This window comes from Podarcis erhardii, assembly GCF_964252035.2.
Source record: "Podarcis erhardii genome assembly, chromosome: Z".
NCBI lineage: Eukaryota > Metazoa > Chordata > Lepidosauria > Squamata > Lacertidae > Podarcis > Podarcis erhardii.
In genome coordinates this window covers 32,404,292-32,427,550 of record NC_138504.1, presented here as the reverse complement: position 1 = coordinate 32,427,550, position 23,259 = coordinate 32,404,292, and the positions used below count along the sequence as shown (strand labels likewise).

At 46.7% G+C, this 23,259-nt stretch overlaps 2 protein-coding genes across 6 annotated transcripts in view; both read left to right on the top strand.

The window, feature by feature from the left end:
- The first annotated feature begins 18,733 nt into the window (after positions 1-18,733).
- Positions 18,734-22,691, top strand: TMEM250 (transmembrane protein 250). Of its 4 annotated transcripts, none has more exons than XM_081847322.1 (3): positions 18,734-18,873; positions 20,682-20,739; positions 22,081-22,691. In XM_081847322.1, the coding sequence occupies exon 3, from the start codon at positions 22,222-22,224 to the stop codon at positions 22,639-22,641; it is 420 nt and encodes a 139-aa protein (XP_081703448.1). In that variant the 5' UTR covers positions 18,734-18,873; positions 20,682-20,739; positions 22,081-22,221; the 3' UTR covers positions 22,642-22,691. The 4 variants fall into 4 exon arrangements, with proteins under 4 accessions (XP_081703448.1, XP_081703450.1, XP_081703449.1 ...); XM_081847321.1 differs by having other exon boundaries at positions 18,750-18,897; XM_081847324.1 differs by lacking the exon at positions 20,682-20,739 and having other exon boundaries at positions 18,735-18,873.
- The window catches only part of NACC2 (NACC family member 2), a 58,380-nt gene continuing 53,867 nt past the window's right edge, over positions 18,747-23,259 (top strand). Inside the window, exon 1 of one of the 2 annotated variants that reach the window (XM_081847117.1) lies at positions 18,747-18,897. The gene's annotated coding sequence lies outside the window, so the exon portion shown is untranslated. The remainder of the gene's footprint in view (positions 18,898-23,259) is intronic. The other variant, XM_081847120.1, reaches the window with a different exon arrangement.

Genomic DNA, 23,259 nt, shown 5'->3' with positions numbered 1-23,259 from the left:
AGGTTCTCTTCCAGATGGGAAGTCTTCTGCTGCGGTGACCAATGCCCCACTGAGAGAGGCCCAGAGGAAGCCACACCATGACTTTTGGCTATTTGAGTTGGGCTCTTCCTTCCAGCAGTTTGACTTGCCAGTAGTTATTAAAGAAACAGAACAGCAGAGTTGGAAGGGACTCCAAGGGTCATCTAGTTTGACCTCCTGCATTGCAGGAATCACAACTAAACCATCCCTGACAGGTGGTCATCCAACCTCTGCTTAAAAACCTCCAAGGAAGGAGAGTCCAGCTCCTTCTGAGGGCACCTATTCCATTGTCAAGCAATGGCTTCTCTTCTCCAGACTACACATGCCCAACTCCCTCAACAGTTCCTCACAAGGCTTGGTTGCCAGACCCTCCATCTTCTTGGTAACCCTCCTCTGCACACCTTCCAACCTGTCAGTAGCTCTCTTAAAGTGTGGTGACCAAAAATGGGCACAAAACAGGACATAGATTAGGAAGTCATAATAGGTGCCAGTGTGTACTTTCCCTTCCCAGAGTGATGCTGGGCATCTCTCCAGAACATGGCTAGCACCCATCTTGGGACTTAAGAATTCAGTATCACACAAGAGCGTTCATGGGAGGAAGAAATGCTCCATCAGCTCACAATAACAATGCAATAAGCATCAGGACACCCTTCTTGGTTAACATCTACAGGTGGATCTAGGCCATCCAAATGCCTGAAGAAGTCTCCAAGGAAGGTGGCCTGTATACAAAGTATGCCCAAATGTAGTAAAGGGCTTTGGACCTTACATAATAGATCCAGGCTCAAGGGGTAAGCCTCCCATCGTCTTTAGTTGCCCAAAAGCACTCGGTACCTTTCTGCAGATTTGTGTCTCTGCCTGGAGCAAGTCTGTTAAGTAGCCTCTGACAGCCCAAGACTCACCCTTGAGGGCGACCAAACCCACAGGTGAAACAGGATTCTGGGCTGGAGTGAAGACAAATGCACTTTGGGCTCACGCCTCTAATACACTCCTTGTGGCATCCTGTGAATAAGTGGTGGTAGTGAGGCTAATGTTTGCAGGATCCTTCCTTGGAAAAGAGGTCAGCCTTTATTAGCACGATTCACTTGGGGCTATAAGAAACCTTTGCAGAGTCAGGACCACCCAGAGTGAACATTTTGAAGCTGCTTTTGGTTAACAAGACTCTCCTCTGTGATTTAATGGAAGGAGGGCAGCCCTGTTATTACCATGCCCTATTTAAAGCTGTTAGCAACGTTTCTTTCTTTTTAATTCTTCTAAAACAGAAAAACACACAAAACCTGTAAAAGGAGCTAAAACCTGAAGAAAATCAGGGGGAGATGCAGGAACCCCATTGCTGGAAATCACGAGCAAATTATTTCCCAGATGAGAGGCCTTTTTGGCGCGGCAGAGATATTGCCCATTTTTCACAGCAGACAAAAACATTTTCCAGCGGATCAATTTAACGTCGCCAAGTCGGCTCTTTTCAACCCACAATCCATCATATTTCCCCTTCTGCAATCTGCCAGTGTCCAAGTGTTTTAAGTTTCAAATGAATTATTTGATCACGCACAAGCAAGGGGTGCCTTTTCTCCCCACCGAAATTAGGACATTGCCAACCTGCCCCATTCGGGTCACAGGCCATTGGGGGGCTGCGTGGAAGAGTCCCCCACCCACCTAGGGCTTCTGTATTGGCAGCCCCGTTAGCTGGCTCATCTGTCAAAGAGATCCGGCCATCAATCACGGGGCCGCCTGATCAATATGCAGCTTATGCATTCATCGCTCCTTCTGGGAGACTATTAGGATGAAGTTGTCAGTGGAGCAGGAGCAAAGGGGGGGGGAGGGGAATGTGTGTCTGTGTGTCTGTGTCTACATGTATGTGTGTGAGAGAGTGGTCAGCAGCAGGAAGCATAAACCCAGTGGGAAGCCCAAAGTGAGCTGCTTTTTGAGCAAAAGAATTTTTTTGATAGATTTATTCGGAGGTTCCAGAATGCACTGCTGGAGGTGAATCATCCTTCAACAAGGCAGAACTGGGGGTTTTTTTTGGGGGGGGGAAGGGGGGAAGACCCCACCCTTGATTGGCCTGTCAAGGTGATTTGTGAGCTGCACCAGCTCAGATAATGGGTGAATCCTAGAATAATATAGTTGGAAGGGATCCCAAGGGTCACCTATTCCAACCTGCTGCAGTGCAAAAATCATAGCTAAAGCATCCAAACCTACCAGTGCAAGGGCACCAGGGGGTGGGGTGGGGGTGGTATCCAAGGCAGATCAGAGCAAGGGGGCTTGCAAATGAAGGAATCCACCAGTGGAAGAGTGGGGGGCTAGGCTCAGATTCTTACTAGCACCTGACTCCTTCTTTTTAAACACCTTTTATGCTTTGATTTACCAGTGTTAATGAGGAATGGAGCAGGTGCATCCATCAGGATCAGGAGTAGCAGAGGCTGGCAGCTGCAAGACCTGTGGCTACATTTCTAGGGGAACTCAGAGCCTGGCGGGCTTGCTTCTGTCTGCCTCTTTTCAGTTCTGGGGGGCTGTCCTGACCACCAGACCAGGTGATGCTCACAGTACCTTTCAGCTCACCTCACCTTTATGTCTAAAAGAGATGCAGCACTTGGTTTGTTTGTATTGTTTGTTTTTATATCCCACCTTTTCTCCAGGGAGCTCAAGGTGGCGTATATGCCTCTCTTACTCTCTTGTTTTCTCTTCACAACTGCCCTGTGAGGTAGGCTAGGCTGAGAGACTGTGACTAGACCAAGGTTACAGCCAGTGAGCTTCATGGATGACTGGGGATTCGAACCCTGGTGTCCCCAGTTATTGGGACAGCATACTATGATGGTGATGGTGATGATTAGGGCAGCTAAGAGAATACAATACATAACATCTAAACACAAAGCAAGTGTACTTGTTTTCTTTATCATATGCAAATGTATACAGATACAGTCAATTAATTGACTTAAGCTTAATCAATTGAGGCAGTGATGCCACCAACTTGGATAGTATTAAAAAAGAACTAGACAAATTCACAGAGAGGCTAACCCTAACCCCAGCTGGAGGCAGCAGAGCTTCTGAATCCCTGTTGCTGGAAACCACATGAGAGGGGAGGGCTCTTGTGCTTGAACCCTACTTGTGGGTTTCCCTTTAGGGCATCCAGTTGGCCACTGAGAGGTCAAGACAACGGACTAGATGGGCTACTGGCCTGATCCAGCAGGCTCTGCTTACATTCTTATGTATGTGTGTGTGCTGGTGGGGGTGTTGTTGAGCCTTGATTCCTGACCCTAATCACTTTGACCTCCATGGCTGGCTGCTTAATCCAAGGCTGCTGACCCTGTGACCCCAGGGGCCTTCGATAATGATGCAATAAAAGGTATTGGGTGGGGAATGAGCTTTGCCTTTGCACAGGGAGCCCTGGCATACAATACGCCCTTAACTAATTTGGGAGAAACCTGGGAACACATAGACTTATTGCATTAACTTTAATCTCCTCTGTTTACAAGACACGAGTTCCTTCAGAGACCTCATAAAAACATCCCTTCACCTCTGACCTCGCAGGGAAGCCACCGTCCACATGCAGGCCGAGAGCAAAAAACACCTGCACACCCCTCACTGTTCATGGGGTGGACACCATTTTGTCCTTTTCCTCAGGCAGGCAGCAAAACGTAATGGGCCAGACCTCAACATGGGCTGCCATTTTGAGCATGCTGGCAAACTCTGTAGAAACTTCTCCATCCACCTGGGATTCTGTTGTTTTTTTCCTTTTAATTTTTTTTATTGAAGTGAACTGTGGTACCCACCAGACTTTGAGGGAGAGGTGTCCCCCCCCCCGTCACTCTCTTTTCTCCTGCCCTCCTCTTCTGGGCACTCCAGCTCATGTTACCTCCTCCACCAGGCCATCTGCTCCGCAGGGCCAGGACTTGTGCATAATTCACTAGTGTTGAGCAGTGAAGTCCTCGTGAGCCATTGTAAGCCAGCTATTCATGAGGAAGTTGCCTCCGAGGCCCAGATCTGGTGACGGGAAATCAGACACCCTCCATGGCTGACTCCTGATCTCTTGTCCTTTTGCCCTCCTGCGCACATTATGCAAGGGAGAGGCTGAAAGGGAAGGAGGTCGATTGGGCATTGGAGAGGGGGAGGGAGAGGTGGGGTGTCTTCTCCATGCAGGAATCAAACACCTGTGCTAAAATCCAGACACGGAGAAGTACTGGTTTTCGTGATAACTGAGTTAGTGTCGCTGCAACTGCGTGGCCATGATGGGTGCAGTTCAGCCTTAGGACAAACTGTGTCATTTCTTTCCAAAACTTTTTGATAGGAATATCCTTCTGAGGGGCTGGCCCTAATGTTAGATGGGGTGAGGAAGCAGCCTCAGGCAGCAGAGGCTGGGGTGCAGGGAGGATGTTGAAGTGTCAGAGGCTGAAGGTGGTATTCCAGCATTGTGGAGGATGCAGGCCCCTTGCCAGCCTGGAAGGAAGACACTGAACCCAACCCAGCCATACTCGCTGGGTTAAGTCCAGCATTGCCCTAAGGAACATGTCTGGTTAGTGCAAGCATGCATTGGTGGGTCCTGGGATCATCAGAAGACACCCACACCCACCCACCCACCCACCCACCCACAGACTTTGTCTTGCAGGCATTTGTCTCTTTATGTCACTAAAATGCACTCTTGGGGAGCTGTTGGGTGTGTGTTTGTCTGAAGCCTCCCAGAGGCTGACACAGCCATGTGGCCCCAGGTAACTTGAGGATCTGCCTCCTTTCTCAGTTTCCGCCAGCATTCATTTTTAAAAGATATCCCAGCATGAATATTTAACAGGCAGTATTAACAAAAGATCTGTAGCTAACATTTGGCAGGCATCATTTTGGACACAATGGGCAGGGGCAAAAGCTGGGCTTCTGGAGGCGGGAAAGAAGGCTGAAATGGAAAAGTCACTACTATAAGGCTGCCGGCCCATTAAATAATATTAGCTAATTAATCTCTGAATGGAATAAAACCAACTTATTACCAAAACCTCGGCAAGGGTGTGTTTTTGTGGTATAGGTACCTTATAATTCAATAAAACAGAACGTTTTCACATCCTTTTTTTCATCCTAGGTAAAAGCAACACTCAAGAGTCCAAATAAGCAGTCAATGATCAATTATCAAAAACTTTATTGTTGCCTTTTTTATGGGGAGGCTTGTGGTGTATGTAAGTGTGTGTGTGTGTGTGTGTGTGTGTGGTGCTTGGAAGCTGGTCCCCAGCTCTGCATCCTCTCCAAAGACACTAAATAAGTAAGATGAGGGAGGCCTTGGAATTTGCACCTTCTTCTTGGTTGAGGGACCAGGTTCCTATGTTCTCCCTCCATTGTCAGAGGCAGTGATGTTTCTGAATGGCAGTTGCTGGGAACTGCAGGAGGGGAGGGTGCTCTTGTGCTCAGGTCCTGCTTGGGGGCTTCCAGTAATTGGCATCTGGTTGGCCATCGTGAGTACAGAATGCTGCACTTGGTGGGCCATTGACCTGATCCAGTAGGTTCTTCTTACGTTCTTATGGAACCTTTATGTCCAGAGGCAGTCTATACTGATTCCTAGGTTTATAGGGGCATTTGGCCATGGTAAGAAGAGGATGCCAGGCAGGATGGGCCCTTTTTGGCCTGATCCTGCAGGTTCTTCTCATGCTCTCATGTTTCAGCACTTAAAATGTCCCAGCAAAAACATTAGAGCTGACCGAACTTAACCCACCCCTGTCCTTTTGCCCCTGTAGTAGAAATGAAAGGACTGAGTGTGAACAGTTCAGATGTTGGCACATTTCCAAAACTGATGCAGTCTAGAAGCAGGTGATCACTTTGCATATTTTCTATCATGACCTTTAAAATAATTAACTTGCAATCATTACAGCGGAAAAAGGGTAAAAAAAACAAAGCAAAGCAGCATTTCCTGCTTTGTCCAACCTTGACCCCAGGAACTCGTTACCAAAACAGTGGCTGGCAGGATTACCCAGTGGAATCGGATTCCCTGACTGAATTGAAACCAGTAGCTCCTTTCCTGCCAAAACTATGTGTGCTAACAAACCCTTAATTGCTCTGCAATCCTACATACAATAGATGGGATTTGGAGGACGGGAAAATTGAAAATTGGAAGGGGGTTAATTTTCAAAACACCTGCAGGACAAGAAGGCAAATTTCCCCTTGCTGAAATCTGCTCAAGCTCTCAAATCCAACATCTGCATATTCCATGTTGATTGTGCAGCCATCTCCCATCTGTGCAATTAGGACAGGCAGCCATGACATGGTCAGAAGGCAGGAACAGTCACATCAAAGATCCACTTCTATGAGGTTAACACCACCCACCCCTGTTCCAGCTAATATCACCTTGCATAGCCCAGGTTCATAAAGAGGCCACTGCTGGATCAAGCCAAAGGGAGCCCACCATGCCCAGCAGTGCCCAACCAGGTGCCCACAAAGGGAAACTCATGAGCAAGCAGAACATGAGTGGAGCAGCTTTATTTCTCATTTATGATCCACAGCAACTGATATTCAGAGGTAGACTGCTTCTGATCCTTCAGGCAGTGCATAGCCATCGTGGCTAGTTGCCACAGATAGCCTTCTCTCCATGAATTTGTCCAGTCCTAGACCTTTTGGCCTTTTGTGGGAGGGAGTTCTACAGTTTAACAATGAATTGGGTGAAGAAGTCCTTCATTATTATTATTATTTTCTGTCCAGCATTTCTGTCTGACATTCAGCTTCATTGGACAACCTGGTTGTGTATTAGTGTTATGAAGGGGGGGGGACTACCTCTCCTCACACCACACTCTATCTTCTTCCCTTCCATCATTATTTTGTCCCTTCCCAGACTACCAGGGAAGAGCAGCCCAATTCCTTGTAGAGCAAAAGGCCTTATAATGGAGCCTCCCAACTGGCTATAATTGCGTAGCCTGAATTTGCTGGATGTGACTGACTCTCTCCAGCAATAGTAAGAGTCTGGAAGCCCACCCCACCCACTTCCTCACCCCCATGGATGGTGCCCAGCCTTTGGAGACCTTTTGCAAGGAAGGGGTCTTGGGGAAGGCTGTTCTGAGGAGCATCCCATCATCATCATCACCACCACCTGTGCCCATTAATCCGAGATAGCTAGCCAGATTAATGCACACAGTAGTTACAAAATCTCATTCCACTGCCTCTTCTGGGTGAGAAGGATTAATGGCAGGGCTGTCATATCTACATATTTACATAATTACAAAGAGGTGGAGAGGGAGGAGCAGCTCCCAAGGGCTCATTCACAGGCCCTTCTTCTGACCCTGTGACATGGGGAAAGTGTCAAATCACTTTTGTTGGCACGCGGGGGGCGGGGGGAGGGTTGCCTTCAATGATTCTCTATCTGGTTTGCTGCAGGAAGATTCCCTCAAATATCTCCTTTTATTATTATTATTATTATTTTACTACTGGAAGATCTGTGGGCTGACATCAAGTAGCCACGGGCAGGGGTAGGTGAGACACCCAGAGCTTCGCCTGAGACAGATTTCATGGATGCAACAATAGAGAGCACTCTGGTTGACAGTAAGAGCTGTTCAGTGGTGGAACAGACTCCCTTGGGAGGTTGCAGATGCTCCTTCAGTGTAGGTTTTTGAACAGAGGTTATGAATGCTTTAGTTGAGATTCCTGCACTGCAGGGGGTTGGACTAGATGTCACTTGGGTTCACTGCCAACTCTACAATTCTATGATTCTATGACTCATTTCTACCCTTTCATAGTTTGTTTAACAAATCTGAAGCTAACCACAAGAAAACTATGACTATGTTCCTTAAAATGCAGAATTACTATCAGTAGCTGTGCTTTTTAGATTTATGTCCAGTCAAAACAATTGTCAGCTGAAGGTCCCTTTGTTGCTGCAACACACATGAGCTAACTTTGCCCCAGTGTGAATTCAGGCAGAGATTTACAAGGAGGCTTTTAACAGATGATCTGTGTTGTGCAAGGTGGATCGATTATTGGCAGCTTTCACTCATTTGGGTGTCAAAATCTAGATTTACCTTTGTTTGGTCACTGGGATTGTGTGCTGTTTGTTGCATGTGTGAGAGGGCCTCTGCATAAATATGGTGGCGTGATCTGAATCTGAGCCCCTCCAAAAGTAGTGCTAAGACCAAGTCTCAAAGGTTTCCCTCTTAAGGTGCCGCAACATTCATTTGGCCCTACTTTCTGGAGAGCCCAGATTGTGAGCCAAGGTTATTCATCTCCCTCCCTCTCCACCTTTATTTGGCTGGTAAGATTGACACCCCCTCCTTTGACATAACCACAACCACATCCTCTTTTCATTCCTAGACATGACCATAAGGCCCCACGAGCTGGCACCATGATGACCCCTGATGGCACCTTTGAAAAATCCCAGCAAAGATTCCCCCCAAACTCCATAATACAGAGAAAACTGTTTGCTCTTCCTGCTCAGTTCCACTTCACATTGGCTTGCCCATTTAATGGTCCTTAATATAGATGAGGTTTCCTTAGTTCCTGACCCCCACCCCAATCTTAGTGTAAAGCAGGTTGTGGCTTCTCCTCCTACTTGCCCATGAAGCACACGGCCCAGTGCGTCATCCACTCCCCTGCCCTCTACAAGGCTGTGGCAAATTCAGTGCTTCCCTCCACCCCACATAAAACCCACATTCTCCCCATGCCCTGGTGACCCTTCTCCTGCTTTCTGCTCCAGAACCAAAGGATTCCCATTTCACTGGGCTTGTGTGGTGCCTCCTCTTGCTCCCATATAATTCCCTTGAAGAATCTGTGGTGTTCTTAGTAGATTCCATAATCACAAAAGGTAATTAAAACTGCCAGAGTCTAATTAAACCACTTAATTAAACACCCCTTTGGCAGCAGCTTGTGACTGCAGAGCCAAATAATCACAATTGCTTGGGTCTCTCCTGCAGAGCCTCCTCCCTCAATTCTTGGGGCAGGAATAGGCCGTAAATCAGAATAAAAGGAATCAATACTCACTCTTTGGGAAAAGATAATCAAGGCCAAGCAATCTGATCACTAAGCATTGCAAGGACCAGCCTTAAACCAGAGTTGGGCAGCCTGCAGCGTGGCTCCATTCCTACCTATACCAGCCCTAGGGGAAGCTGGCATGACTGTGGGATCATGGCTATGGATCATGTGCAGAGTACCTACAGCAGGCCTCTGTTGCTGAGGCAGATGCAGGCATGCAGGATGGCTGACCAACATTATTCTGGTGTGAGATGAATGAGGGTGTGGGGCTTGTCAATAAACTCATAAAGACCCACAGCCCCATAATGGCCATTCAGAAGGGAAAGGCCATCTAGGAAGCAAACAATTGTGACCCTTATTGATAATTGCATTGGCTCCCAAAGCTATTGGCACCTCAAATCAGCTGGGCAAGGCAGGGCCCACTGGGAGCAATGACTGAAGGAGCCAGCAGGATCCTTCCAGAGGGAGGATGGAAGCTTGCCCGCTCCTCACACAGGGCCATTTTGCCAAATGAAAATTGACATTTTGGACTGAACTTTGTGACCTCCCATCATTACGCTAATGGCCTCCTCTGAAGCAGAATCTCTGAGGTTGGGCTTGGGAGTCTATATGGATTCCTTGGGTGGGGAAACAGGCAGCAGCAGGCAACAGAGGCTGTCTACACACACAGCTTAATCCAGGCAGGAGGAGGTTGGAGAGAGAAAGGTGCTTTCTCTCATTCTCACATAGGGTGGCCATTGTTGAAAAATAAAGGGCAGAGATCTGCATAAAATTTGTACGGATGCAAAACACCACCACCACCACTGACCTGTGTTGGGGGTGGATGAATGAGGGGACTCAAACATCCTCTTGTTTTTTTAAAAAATCACCTTGTGCAAATATCACTACACACACACATATATATTGAGATGCATATAGCTAAATGCACCCCTGCATATACATCACACACATTGTGACACAGTGTTTTGGCTGCAATGTGTAGGTGTGTTGTGCGAGCACTCCCCACGTTCCTCCCAGGACTGGAAAGAGGTTAGTTTAACTTCCAGTTTGCTAGTAAAACTGAATTACTGTGTTGCAAAATGATGCATGTCTAAAAAGTGTGTCACCAACATGGAAAGTTTGGAAAGCTCTAGTCTATAGTGTAGACCAGTGATTCCCAATAAGGGGCCCGGGGACCCCTGGGGGTCCACAGAACATACCCAGGGGGTCCATGACCCCTTTCCTTGCATCCCCCCAACTATTTTTTTTGTCATTTTTGCATGGTAATATCACAGATTTTATTGTCTGATTTAGTGCTGTGTGATTTTTCAATATATTTTGCCAAAATCCGTTTTGAAATCACACTGAGTTGATGATTTTGACCTGGCAATATGCAACAATACATGGCTCCTGACGCAAAGGATAGCAGGGCAGCCAATTTCAAGGCACCATATCTCACGATGATCTCAGCCAATAACAACACTGATCTACCTTCCCCTCATGCTGAGGGGAAACAGGGCAGCTGATTGCCCTCACTGCAAGGCACCATAGCACTACCTTCCCCTGGCACTGAGGTGGAGCATCTTTTCTCAGTCAGCAGGAAAGCAACAGCAGCCACAGTGGACATGCATCTTTGCTGGCTGCCATCACTGATAGCGGGTTGATGCACCCAACCCCCACTTCCATTATATTTGCCTGATGTTCTGTGATGATTTGGGTGGTAATTCTGCCAGGAGGCCCTCACAAAAGCAAAAGTATAAAATGTCACACATGCTTTTGTTTAGCTTTCTCTGCTGATTACTCTGTAAGGACCAAGTTACAAATGTAATAAATGGATCAAAGTCTACTGGCTGCTATTGCTTTGGTATTCTTGGTTGTATTGCCTCTGTCTTTTCTCTGACCATCTAGCAATCTCTTTAACAGGCTCCTGCGCCTTCTGTGGTGTGTGGGGATCCCTCAAAGCTCCCTGCCTTATATATATTTTTTCAAAAATCTGGCAACCATGAAGGGGCGACAGCTTCCCTGTTTTGCGAAGTCCACTGGGGTCTGACAATTTAACCGGCACCAGTCCAATTTGTCGAATCGGGTTCAGACCCAAAGGGAAGTTCTGGGCTCTATCTCTGTCCTGTGTCTGCCCAGTCACACCAGTACTGACTGGGGCTCCTCAGATTGGGCATCCAAAGCAAGGGGGCAGGCTCTGTTTCCATCCTCTTTACTATCTCCAGTATAGCCACACCTGTTGCCTGCAATCGATTGTTATGAAGTGACAGGGGTGCTTCAGGAAGCAAGGGGACCATTTTTTCCCCTGCACTATCATCGGATTGGCCGCACTGACATTGCTAAGGGAGCAAGCATTCATAGAAGGTGGCCCTTGTTTCCTTAGCTTGTAAGAGGCAGAAGGATTGCCAGGGAAACACTCTTCAGTGAGGACAGTGGGAAGAGAGGGACTGGGACACAAACCACCCCAGAAGGCTATAGGTGCAAATAGGAGGGATGGAATCCAGATGGTATCAGGTGGGAGAGCTGTCATGACAAAGGCCATGGTCCCAAAATGTGCCCACATTCTACCACAACTCACTGGGGAGAGATGAAACTTGCTGAAAGTATAAAGAGCTTCTAAGAACGGTGCAACCTGTCTGGGATTTGACATTTCCCAAGGAAGTTCCCGCCTCCATGCCAGCAGGTCAGGAACATGATGGAGGGTTAAAGATGGGTCAAACACCATTGCCTGAGCCATCACAGTTCACCCTGTGTACAATATTGTGACTTTAGGTTGTTCCACATCCTTTCTGCGGTTCCTTTGTGGAAACCGCTTACACTGGGGTTCTGTTACAGGACGAGCTAAGTGGAGATTTCCCCATTCTGCCTTGCCCCTTTTCAGCACAATTTTTGGTGCTCGTGTAAGTGGGAGTGCATGTGTTGAAGGGAACCCAAGCAGGGCTGAGCTGACACACTCCACATGGCAGCCCCAGCCTACCTTCCCCAAAATTAATGTGCACATGGTGGGGCAGGGATGGAGAGGGCAAAACAAGATGAAGAACAGAAGCAGAAATATTTTGTTACTGCGGTGAAGGAAAGCAAGAAACACACAGCAATGGACACACAGGCAGAGATGGTACTTTCCTGCAACATCCTCCTTGTCCCCATAAAACTGGGTGAATGTTAAGAGCGAGTTGGGTTGCCTGTGGGGAGAGGAAGAGAAGAAGAGGGATGGGTGGAGTGTTGAGGGTAGAAGGAGAGAGAAACACACATGACACTCCTCACTTTCAGGGTTATTTGTAAATCCCTCCTTATAGAGCACACACACAGCAAGGCACACATCATCAAGCTACTTTGCTATTTTCTTGCATTTCTCAAGCCCTCTTTGTAACAATAAGGAACTGTTAGTTACTGGAGCTGGGGAGTATTTTTGTTTGGGGGGGGAGAGGTTTTAAGAAAATAAACAGTCATGGAAAAGGTGTTTCCCCACTTTTTGCCGCTGTTTTATTTTGGGAAGATATTGGCTGTAAGTTAAGGAAAGGACAGCGCCTGCCCGCCCCCCGCTCCCCTGAATGCCCCTCAAGTCATCCCAGGGTGCCATGGCCTACTGGCTGAAAACCAATGGTTAGGGCACTTGCCATAGCGCCTCTAGTGGCTGGCCCATTTGACAGCTAGCACACTGACTTAAAGGCCACTTTTTTGTTTGTGAACTCATGTGTGGGTTTCTGTGTTTGTGGATGGGTATTAATGCACTTATGTACATGCACTTATTTCATGCACATATTTCTTATATCACTCTGATGAAGGCAATGTGTTTTGAGCATTTCTGCAGGATATTAATAAGCAAACCTTTAAAGATCATTCCATCTTATTCCAACCCTATGACTCTTTATGATCTCACCTTTTTCTCCGAGAAGCACAAGGTGGCATACATGGTTCTACCTCTCTCCTCATTTAATTCCTATGACAACCCTGTGAAGTAGGTTAGGCTGAGAAGCAGTGAGCTTCGTGGCAGAGTGTGTATGTGGGGATTCGAACCTTGGTTTCTTCCAGGTCTTTGTCCAATGCTCTAACCATTACTAGCTACCTATATCCCCAAAATACATTTGGATCTTCTAGGTTGGATGTTGTTGTTGTTTTTAAATGTCTCACTTAGAAGGTTAATATTTGCCATTCTTTCCTGCCACTCTCTGGACATATATGTGGTCCCCAAGCCCATACAGATGTTTCTGAAGCCTGTAATCCTGACAAAGGACTTAACTTAGTGTTAAGGAAAAATGGGTTACATAAAGACGCCTGATCTTCTTAAGAAAGCGAGGGTGGCCCCCCCCCGCCCTGCGGGCATATTGTATGCCAAACAAGACTAAAAGAGGGGCACGGAGGCACCAAGGCCACTTGGCAGATGTCTCTCCTTGGAAATCCAGTTTTATTTTTTCTGATTTCTTAATGTCTGGTGGAGAAACACCTGCAATATGGACAGGGACTGATTCTCAGAATCACAGCCTTCCTTTTATTTGGAGAGGTCCTTTCCCTTTAAAATGGGAGCCCACATCAGGACATCAGATATGTGCCTCTGTCTGTAAAGCCTGAAAAACACACTTCTTGGAGGCTTCCTGTACTAGTGCAGAAAAGGACCCTTCAAGCGCTTGGCACAACCCCTTTCCTTCTCCCATCGTTAAGTGTAGCTGCACATACACTTTGGAACCCCCTGCCAAAGCAGGTGCCTTTGCTGTACTCTTTTTGTCATCTGCTAAAAACATTCCTGTTTAGATAAGCCTGTCCAGATACTTGGAAAGCTGATGCAAGTTTTAACCTGTTTTCTAGTGTTATAACTTCTTTAACTGAGCTGGCCTGTGTAAATTACCCCAAAGAGTCCCACAGTCCCCTGGGGAAGGTGAGGGGTTTGGTTGCGGAAGCAGTCACTCTTGTAGTTTTAATGAAAAGCTATGATTAAAAACATTGGAGCATTATTATAGCTGGTAATTGGTCTTACTTTCTGAAGAAATTATATGAAAAGAGAATTATTATTTCTCATTTTGAGCTGGGCAACTGCTGGGGTAAGGGTGTGTGTGTGTTATGGCACTGGTGCCTCCCTTGCCTCATCGTGGCATCTTCACAGTCCTTAGTGCTCTCAGGAGCAAAGCAGAAAGCACAAGAATAGTTGTGCAAAGACTACAAAGGTGTCTCACAAATCCATCACCATGTCTGAAGCTTTTGTGGACTCCATCTCATCAGGCAAATGTGGAGAGAGGAATAAACAATAGCAATTTCCTCAGGGTCCCTGGCCACACCAGTGCCACCTAACAGAGAGGAAGGACACTGTGTACCAAGGCCACACAGGGAAGGCTCCAATCACCACATGGCACAATCACCAGGAAGAAGTCTTCCGCCAACCAAGTCACACATAAGAACATAATAAGAGCCCCGCAGGATCAGGCAAATAGTTCATTTAGCCAAATATCCACTTCTCACAGTGGCTACTCATATGCCCTCAGCTGGAAACCCACCAGCAGGACCTGAGCACAAGTGCACCCCTCAATGGCTTCCAGCAATTGATATTCAGAAACAATACAGAATCCAACTGCGGAAGCAGATCATAGCCATGGTCATTAGTAGCCATTGACAGCTCTTTTTCCTCCATGAATTTGTCTAATCCTCTTTTAAAGCCATCCAGGTTCATGGTCATCACTTCCTCCCGTGGGAGCGAGTTCCACAGTTTAACTATGTGCTGCGTGAATGACTTCGCCCCCTCTGTCCTAAATTTTCCAACATTAAGCTTCATTGGATGTCCATAGATTTTCAGTGTTATGAGAGGAGAAAAACTTCTCTGTCCTTATCATTCATACACTTCTATCTTGTCCCCACTTAAGCATATTTTTTTCTAAATTAAAAAGACCCATTAGGGTATTAGCTTCTTGATCATTTTTGTTTCCTCTTTCTCTGCACTTTGAGGTGTTCATTGCTTGAGTAATTACAAGTTGGTAAGAATGACCTCACACCATTTAAAAACAATGCGAGGGTAGATCCCCACCTTTGAGGAGCAAATTTAATTATTTCCCTTTTAGCAACTCTATTGGAAGGAGCTATCTTCTTGCTAAGGGCTCCTCCTAATGGCCAAACATCAGAAGCACGCACAACAAAGAAATCCTCCGAAAGAGCTCCAGGGAAGGTTTTATGGGGTTAGCACAATGGTTACTGTAAACAGGGGAAGATATACTATGAAACTAATGAAGCTCAAGCTTCTGGGCCCTAATCCTGGAAGGGCCCCAGAAGTGACCTTAGTCCACAATGCTTAAAAAAATTAAGTCCAATTTGAGTCACATGCCTAAAAAACAATAAGACATAAGAATTTTTTATTTACATTGGTGACTTTGACATGTGACATAATCCAGTAAATTACAGCAATTTTTTTTAATGGACATATAGTACTTTTTTTTTAAGTGATCTGTCGTGGAACAACCCCACTGAAGAAGATAACAGTGGTTACCCAGACCTTGTTACTGGTTGCAAAGGGCCTCAAAAATGTAGGTCTGCCACTGACTTTAAAAGCTGTTTTGAAAATAGTTCTGCTTTGTTCCATAAGGGAGCATAGGCAAATAAAACCCGAGGTCCCAAGTCATATGCTACTCAGGAATAAAGGGCTCCTCAACAGTAAGGGCTCTCAGAATACCAGCAGCTGTGAGCAGGTGTGGAAGGTTATTAGTCCTTATTTTGAGCAGGTGTGGGTGTGGAAGGTTATATTAGTCCTTATTTTCAGCACCCCAGTTGCTAGAACACCATTAGTTTCTAGCTCCCTGTAGGTGGAAGAGGGCCTTTTGTTAGACCTTGCTCAGAACAGATCCTCTCTGTGTCTGGACTGCTGTCTTCTGCTGCTGCTCCAGGATCATATTTCGGACTGAGATTGCTTGTGCCTGATTCTGTTTTGCCTCTGACTTTACAGGTTAGACAGTTGTTTTGTAATTTGGTTTGGTACCTCCCCACACATTGTACCAACTGGAGTAGGACTGACCGTCTCCTGGCCTAACCTACTTCACAGGGCTGTTGTGAGAATAAAGGGAGTGGGAAACCACATAAACATCATTGAGACTGATGGTTGTCCCTGGGGATTCTTCCTCTCTAACCTCCCCCTCCCCACACATCCAAGTAGCAAATAGGTGTGCATGAGATGTTTGCCTTTTCCTAAGGCCCATGGCAGTGAGGGAAGGGTTAAATGCTCCCTTCTCAAGTACTACTCTCCCAATTAAATTTAGAGCTCCTGTTTTGAAGATGTAGAGTTGGCATAACTGGTGACAAAATCCTGAGTTATCAGAGGTTCACTCTCTCCTCTCCCACCTCACCTAGCTTGGGCTCAGGTGTCCAGAAGCCCCTTTCCTGCTATTCTGTGGTTGCTTTGCTAAGCAATGCTGCTCTTATGAATATTCCAGCTGGGTGGATTTTGTTGCTGCTAAACTGCCACCTTTTGGAAAGGTTTGCTCATTATGCTGTCCAGCATTTCTCACTGCAAGTTGTTCCCACCTGCTCTTTCCCTTCTGCCTCTTAGTGTTGAACCCTCTTGTAATTCATCACTCCTGGTGATCCAGTTTATTCTTACTGTTGATTAAATTAGTAAATGCAATCACAATCTGAAGTGATTTAATTGAGAGGATTTATTTGAACATGACAGTTTAATGCATGTTTGATAAACTATTATAAGGTTTAATTTTGATTTTGCATAATTTAACTTTTAAATCTGCACAGGAGGGTCCCCCATCAACTATTAATGACCAAAATAAACTCTTTTAAGATGCATATATTTATAATTTATTTTGAAGACCAGGTTTTTGCCTCCTCAGTGTTGTTCTAGTGACAAAGTGACAAATATATTGAAAATAATATTTGGAGCTCTTCAGTGGTGCTATAAATCTTTAGGAATGCATACGATTTATTAAAAGTTTGGAAAAGAAGTACAAGTTAGCATTTATATGGCAACAAGTGACAAACAAATGTGTGTGTTTGTCTTCCCAGGTGACCATCAAACACCCTGTCCCTTGCCTGGGGGCACGGCAGCTCCCTTGTCACAGGTAACAAAAAGCACAGCACTTCTGCTTATATAAATTCAGCATTAACTTCAGCAAAGGTAATTCCATATATAATCCACAATTATTATTTTTTGCAGTGTGGTGGATACTGCTTGAAGAGGTTCCTTGAACATACGAAAGCAATTTCAGGTAACTCTTTGGGCTAATTACAGCCTTCATTTCATTTTTTACACACATGAATGCAGGCCAAAACCTCCCTGGTGATGACTTCATGCCACGAGAATGCAGCAGTTGGTGTGTGTGTGTTATCCATTCATGGCAGGGAAAGAAAATTTCATTGATACAGATGATTGGCTCCAGAAGTGGGTGTTTGCCCACCATGACAATTTATTACTAGATGGCCATGGGCCAGCCCTGGTCTCAATTATTTCATATGTACATATGTATTAAACTCAATAATAAACTAACTTCTCTAGCAGGGGTGGGGAATATCAGGCCTGGGGCCAAACAATCTAACCCTTGGCACGAATGCCAGGACACACATGCCTATGCCAGAGCACCCCCTATCTCCTGAGTGCCCTGCTCTGCACCTTCCTCAAGTGCTTTTGCCAGGCTTAGGGTGGTTCCCAGGAAATTTGCAGGACAAGCAAAATATCCCGGGCAGTGTGGGAAGCCACATATTACCAGCAACTGAATTTATGTGGTTACAGGTAGGTAGCCATGTTGGTCTGCCGTAGTCGAAACAAAATAAAAAAATTCCTTCCAGTAGCACCTTAGAGACCAACTAAGTTTATTATTGGTATGAGCTTTCATGTGCATACCAATAACAAACTTTGTGTTCGAAGAAGTGTGCATGCACACGAAAACTCATACCAATAACAAACTTAAAGGTAAAGGGACCCCTGACCATTAGGTCTAGTCATGGCCAACTCTGGGGCTGCAGCGCTCATCTCTTTATTGGCCGAGGGGGCTGGCGTACAGCTTCCAGGACATGTGGCCAGCATGACTAAGCCGCTTCTGGTGAACCGTAGCAGCACACAGAAACACAGTTTACCTTCTCGTGCTTTTGAACTGCTAGGTTGGCAGGAAATAACTTAGTTGGTCTCTAATGTGCTACTGGAAGGATTTTTTTTATTTTGAATTTATGTGGGAGATGGAAATAAAAATCCAGTGCCACAGATAACAGCATAACAAAATAATGGTTGATTTCCCAATCCTATAGAAAAGGGCTTCTTTTACTACAGTTAAACAATCGACAGGGCAGTGAATTTCCCCAATGTGGGAGTTGTTATCGATGGGATTAGTTGCAAAAATCGAGGAAAAAGTGAAAAAAGGAGAGCTTACAAGGGTGAGGAGCATCTGTGCCACTCCAGATGTTGTTTACCCCAGTGGCTCCCATCAGCATAACCGCTGGAAGGCTAGAGACCCCATCCTGCCTTTAATTTTTCCAACTTTTCCTTTCCAGGCAGGAGAAAGTAAATCAATTGTATGTTCACACTATGCACCGAAAGAGCCCTGGCTCCCCCCTCCCCGCCCCCGCTCCAGTAACTGTAGAGCCTCGTATCCATCTCCAGTACCTTACACAAACTACATTTCCCAGTATTCTTTTCTTATGGGGGGGGGAGGTGCAGAGCCACGACTGGCTTAAAGCAATACGAAGCCACTTTAATGCATGTCATTGAATGTAGCCCAAGGCCACAGCAAAGCCTTGGACTTTCCTCTCCGTTGCTAGGTAACCGCTTCCCGGTTCTCACTTCCGCCTTGGAGGCCGCGGCGGATTGGCGCCCTGCGATGATGCCATCGGCCCGCGCGGCTCTTTCCTCGCCGCTGCTCCAAAGGAAGGAAGGCAGAAAAGCTGAGGGGGACGAGAGAGACAGATCAGTCGTGGTGCCGCCGCCGTCCGTCCGTCCCTTCCTCCCGTCCTTCCCTAGCCATGAATAGTTTCCGCCGCCTCCGCTGGTCCCCGGTGAGTCCACGGAATGCCCCGCGGGTGAGTGTGAGGCGGGAGAGCCCCGATAATGCCTGGAAGGGTTGGGAGTGGCAAAGGGCTTCTGGAAGTCCCGACGGCGATGGTGTTTCAGCCCCTTGAGGGAGTTCAGGGCGCTGCATGTGGACCCGCCGTCCTTCTCCCCGTAGTTATAATCCCCACAACAGCCCTGCGGAGTAGGCTGGGCGGATTCGTTGGGGCTCGCCCGGCTTCTGCCTGCCTCGCCCCATTCTCCCTCACCCCCACGCAGCCAAACAAACGGGTGAATGGATGACCGGCCCTTTGGGCAGCCTGGAAGAATTGAGGCCGCCTGCCTTTTTCACGGCAAAAAAATGCCCCTGCCTGGCGACTGCTGATGACTGAGCTGCTCTGTGGGTCAGCTTCCCAGCGCACCGTCCATGGGGTCACCAGAGCACCAGCCATGCTCCTGCTGTTGCTGAGTTTCCCTCCTTTGCCTGTTCGCCCCTGTGAATGTCGGGCTTAAGGAAGGCCCTGCAGAGGGTGGCAGGAAGCATCTCTGGTTTGGTTAGTGGTAGAGCGTGGTCTGCAGGTAACATCTCCTCCAGGTAGGGCTGGAATCTTGCCTGAAGCCCTGGAGAACTGCTGCCAGTCCATGCGGGTGGGCAAGACGGGTCAATGGTCTGACCCTGTATTGGTCACCTTCCTATGTGTGATAGCTGACAGAGAAGCACAAGGCATCTTTTATGTTATACTGTACTGGTAAATTCAGATGGAAGACCTTTGTAGAAATTTGTTGTTGTTTAGTCATTTAGTCATGACCCACTCTTCGTGACACCATGGACCAGAGCACGCCAGGCACTCCTGTCTTCCACTGCCTCCCGCAGTTTGGTCAAATTTGTAGAAATAGACGGTGCTTTTTCCCCCTGGGGATACGCAAAGGTATGCAGTACCAGCACCTTTTTTCCTAGAAGAAAACCATTGGTTAAAAGTGTGGCATTTACTGTAAAAACTTCATGGTGAGTACCAGCACTTTTTTCTCTAGGTGAAAAGCGCTGCTTATCAATAAACCCACATCTGAGTGAAAGAAATTGCTACATCATAGCAGAAAAGTTGCCTAGTGAGAAATAAGATGCAGACAAGATTCACTCATTTGTGCATTAATTGTTTATATTCAGACATGCCACTTGAGTAGAGGTCATCTTTGCTTCCTGGGATTTACTTGTGCGGAATAAATCACAGCTTGCATGAGTGGGAAATCTGAGCTGGATTCTTGATCTGAAGCTGTAGTGCACAAGTGGCAAAAGAGGGTTAATGACCTTCATGAGAGGTCATCGAGCATGATGATAATAAGCTCCCCAAATCCACATCTTGTTCATCTCCACATATAAGGTATACGCAGAGATTTTAAATTGATGACTGTGTTCCATATTGTAAGTGGCAGGTAGGGGCTATGCTGTGGAGGCAAAGTAGTTTAAGAAATTGTTGTGCTCAGCTGTGGTATCTGGAAGACAGGATACCCTATGCTTTAAGAACAAAGATGCTATTTCAGTGATTTTTAATAAACTAAGAAGGTTCCCCTGGCTCAGCAGAGGAATAATTCATTTTCCCTTTCTTGGGTCAAGAGTCAAATGCAGATACTTTACAGTGTCCTTGGAGGCAAGGATACTTTTGTAGGAGAGAAGTGCAGTCAGAATCTACCACTGACTGGGCTCTTATCTTGTATTTGTATTTGTTGCGTCAGAGTGTTTAGGAACATTGTGTGTTTGTCTGGGCAAATTTGTCTCATAGTTAACGTTTTTCAGTTACTTTCCTTTCACTGTTGTCAGATTGGAGCTGTGCATGGCAAGTAGGCAGTGGTCTGGACTCATTGCTGCAGTGTGGATAGTGAGTATTAAACATGTCTTCTGTGATGAATCCTCTGTGCTCTCATCAGCTATCTGGAGATCTAGTGGGTGGGATTTGTTGCAGGGGTGTTAGGCAGGATTGATTGATCACAAAATCAAGCCCTCAAACATCCCCTGGTGTAGCAGTGAAGCCATGGGCTTAAAAGAAACCCTCTCATAAAAAGCCTCATAGCTTGAAGTACTACTGTGTGTTTAAAACATGACAGATACAGGGGAAATGTTACAGGTAGCCTCTCTGAAAGGGTCCTTCCAGATGCAAATGAATGTACATTTTACATACGTGATGGTGTATTGTATGTGGGCTTTACCCTGTGCCTCTGACAACATGTCATATGTAAAATGGCCTTTTAGAATTCTCCTATTACAGAAGTTACCATCTGGGTTCTTGACCAGCCTGTCTGTCCACCTTCCCTTTTTTTATCACCCGGATAGAGCTCTTTCTGGTCATACACTCCCTGGCTCTCCATCATCCAAACCAACCTACTTCCTTACCAAAGCTAAACTGCTTTTTGGCATTTTATTGATGACATTCTAGTCTAGTTGCTGATTTTTTTTTTTTTTTGACTTTGCAGCAACTCAGCCAATGGTTTGGGATTCACCATCCATCAGTTTTTAACCTACTTATATGGTGTGAGAATTTTGCGTAAGCTGTTCATCTGCGATTCTCTTCCTAATGTATTAAGATCTCCATAGACTTCCCACCAATAGTTGTTCTCTTGCACTTGTTCCATTAGAAATTTTCCAGGCTTGGTGATTGGCTAGGAAAATCTTAGAGTGAGTTGATCAGTTAAAATCTGGAAATGTTTTGGAGCATTCATGGGCCAGGCCAGGTTGACTTTACATATAAGAGCAGCCTGCACAATCAGACCAAAGGTGGTCCATCTAATCCAGCATCATACTCTCATAGTGGCCAACCAGATGCCCCAAAGAGAAACCTGCAAGCAGAACTTGAGTGCAACAGCGCTCTCCCCACTTGCAATTCCCAGCAACTGGTACTCAGAGGCATACTGCCTCTGACAGCAGAGGGAGAACATTGCCATTGTGACCAGTAGCCATTGATAGCCTTGTCCTCCTTCATGACTTTGTCTTGTCTTTATAATTCATCCAGGTTGGCCTCCTGTGGGAGCAAGCTATAGTTTGCACTGTGTGACAGGTGGCTCTGGGTGACTCTGCTTTTGGCCGCTTTCAGGGAAGCAGCCTTTTGGCCAGCATGGGTGCAGATGGGTCCTGGTTTGGAGCCAGTCTTCCAGCCCTTTCCATGGTCCTCCTTGCCCTCTCAGGTTTTTTCTCAACCTGACTCTCCTTCTGTTCCTTCCTGCAGGCAGCCTCCATCCCGGCAAGTGCTTGTGCTCCTGGGTCGCCGGTCTTCCCCTCCATCTCCACCTTCACCTTCATGGATGCTGCCTGGGTCCTCCCAAGCAATCCCTGCTCTCTGGCTCTGTAGAAGGTGGGGTGGTGCCTGATGCCTGTCATCCCCATCCCGCGGCGGGTCCGCTCTTTCCATGGCCCCCACACAACATGCCTGCACTCTGCATGTGGGCCGGTCAGGACCACCCACTTGGTGCGCACCAAGTACAACAACTTTGACATCTACCTGAAGTCCCGGTGGATGTACGGCTTCATCCGTTTCTTGCTGTACTTCAGCTGCAGCCTGTTTACCTCCATCCTGTGGGTGGTGCTGTCAGTCTTGTTTTGCCTCCAGTACCTCAGCATCCGGGTCTTTCTCCGTTTCCAGTACAAACTCACCATCTTCCTGCTGTTGCTGGGAAGGAGGCGTGTGGACTTTAGCCTCTTCAACGAACTGCTCATCTATGGCATCCATGTCACCATGCTGCTGGTGGGGGGGCTGGGCTGGTGCTTCATGGTCTTTGTGGATATGTGAATAAATAAAAAACCAGTGCATGTCGGTCAAGGAGGCATGTTGGACTCTAACTTGGGTTAGGTCTTGTATGTGTGAATGCGTCCTCTTCTCCCTCACTTTGTCCTGCTGCTGAGGTTTATAAATTAATGGGTACTCGCTTAGAAGTAAGGATTGGAAGTTGACTTGGAAATTCATTTCTAATTCTTCATTGCCCTTGGTTGGTAATATGTGGAAAACAAATCGTATTTTTATCTGCTTCATTTTTTACCATAAGCACCTGCCATATGTGGCCAATGGCCCATCTAGTCCAGTGTCCTGTCCTCACAGTGACCAGCCAGATGCCTCATTGGGAAGCCCACAAGCAGGATTCAAGCACAAGAGCCCTCTCCCCTCCTGTGGTTTCCAGCGTTGCTGGAAGCGTTGCTGCCCCCAACTGTGGAGGCAGAGTATAGCCATCATGTTTAGTAGCCTTGTCCTTCATGAATTTGTCTAATCTCTTTTAGATCCATCCAAAAGCCATCTCTTTTGGAATCTAATGGTATTTAAGTGGGCCCTGCAACAAATTGTTGCAGTCCATTCCCGCCTCTTAACAGGGACCAGCCAAGATAACCTGCAGGGTACTCCGTTCCATCCTCCCCT

Bases quoted from the DNA above. Each gene is read 5' to 3' on its own strand.
- TMEM250 (XM_081847322.1), top strand. From the start codon at position 22,222: ATGCCTGTCATCCCCATCCCGCGGCGGGTCCGCTCTTTCCATGGCCCC.